The sequence below is a fragment of the Sphaeroforma arctica genome, assembly GCF_001186125.1.
Source record: "Sphaeroforma arctica JP610 unplaced genomic scaffold supercont1.1985, whole genome shotgun sequence".
Taxonomy (NCBI): Eukaryota; class Ichthyosporea; order Ichthyophonida; genus Sphaeroforma; species Sphaeroforma arctica.
The window spans coordinates 3,605-5,350 of NW_014038573.1; the positions used below are offsets into that span (position 1 = coordinate 3,605).

The following is a 1,746-nucleotide window of genomic DNA, read 5'->3' on the forward strand; positions in this document are numbered from 1 at the left end:
ATAGATACATGGATACATATCTACATACATACCTACATACATATATATATATATATCTATATAGATATATATATATATATATATATATATATACATATATATATATATATATATATATATATATATTGTTTATATATATATACATATATATATAAACATAGATATATAAGTATATATATATATATATAAATATACATGCTATTTATATATATATATATGTAGATATATATATATATATATACTATTTATATATATATATTTATATATATATATATATATATATATATATATCTATCTATATATATACATATATATATATTTATATATATATGTATATATATATTTATATGTATATATATGAACGTACATATATATATATATACATATATATATGTATAGATATATATTTATAGATATATATATGTATGTGCGTGTGTGTATTGTTTTTATGGTTGTGTGTGCGTTTGTGTTCATGTGCATATAAAGCTAGACAAGGAACTCTCTGTGAACTATAGCGGAATGCAAGCGCAAACATAAACACACGCACACACAAAAACACATACACAAATAAATATATATATATATGTATGTGTGTGTGTGTTTATGGCTCTGCTTGCTTTTGTGTGCATGTGCGTATATTACTCGACGACTAACCCTCTATGGACTTTAGCGTAATCGGACTCAGGTCACGTCTTTGCGGACCTCATGCAAAATAGGGTCTTAAAAGTACAATATTTATTAAACAAGTATTGATCATTGTTTCAATCTCTCGAGATACAACTCATATTCTTACAAGTAGTCGACATATCAACTCCATTAAAAAGTCTTCTCTTGAACCTGCATCTATCAGCCAGTGTCAGATGCGTACTTTTCAACGTATCACCGCGTGCAGTCGAAATTCGCACTCTTTTCCTCCGTTCATTAGTTGAATACATATGCGACCCAGATATATGAATACTTATTTGTACGTAGACATGCACCTGAGCTAGCAAGGAAACTCGTTCCTTACCCACCCTATTACTTCATATATAATGTATGAAGACGCGTTTTCATTAGCCCACTCAAGAACATACGAAAAGACACGTTCCATCTTGTACCATATTACTTCATGTGTGCAGGTCCCGATCGATACCAATAAGTGGGATTGAGATCCTTCAATGTATCTTCCAGCTGTACGAGTTCCTCCTTTGGGCCATGTACCTCAACCCTGTACAAATCAGCGGTTTCTAATAGCTTTCCAATAAGATCTCCACAATTGGCCATGTGTTTCTTGAGAGCATCAGCATTCTCATATCCCTCTTGGCAGTAAAACTCTTTACCATTCTCTTGGAAACTGTAAAACAAGCATTCCGTTTCATTTGCTTTTACTCGCCCGACGCACTGGGCCATGGTCTCGCGTTGTTCATCAGTAATGGAACCGCCGTTCTTGACCCTAAAGTAGGGCAGAAGCTGAACGACTTGCTTGGACGACATTGATAAATTACTTTCGTTACTAATGTATGTTTATTATAGATAACACAAATGTGTGTATCTCGTAGATATTGTGCTTGTTTATATGCACGTATGATGGTTGTCCTGAGGCGAGTTGTTGGTTTGTTTACCATTTCTAAATGTATTAAAATATTGACATCATATTGGTCCTTTAGAAAACTCGTAGCAGAAGATCTGTATTTGCTTTCCAAATATGGTATGCAGAACAAGAACCCAAAGTACCCTCTCTCTCTCTCTATCTCTCTCTCTCGGTCG

The 1,746-nt window shown here is 32.6% G+C and overlaps 1 protein-coding gene across 1 annotated transcript; it reads right to left on the reverse strand.

Annotated features, from left to right (window-relative positions):
• Nucleotides 1-715: 715 nt before the first annotated feature.
• On the reverse strand, nucleotides 716-1,564 carry SARC_11970 (hypothetical protein). Its single transcript, XM_014293933.1, has one exon. The coding sequence runs from the start codon at nucleotides 1,471-1,473 to the stop codon at nucleotides 1,102-1,104; it is 372 nt and encodes a 123-aa protein (XP_014149408.1). The 5' UTR covers nucleotides 1,474-1,564; the 3' UTR covers nucleotides 716-1,101.
• Between the last annotated feature and the right edge of the window lie 182 nt (nucleotides 1,565-1,746).

Coding starts and splice junctions, on each gene's coding strand:
- SARC_11970 (XM_014293933.1), bottom strand. CDS start 1,473: ATGTCGTCCAAGCAAGTCGTTCAGCTTCTGCCCTACTTTAGGGTCAAG.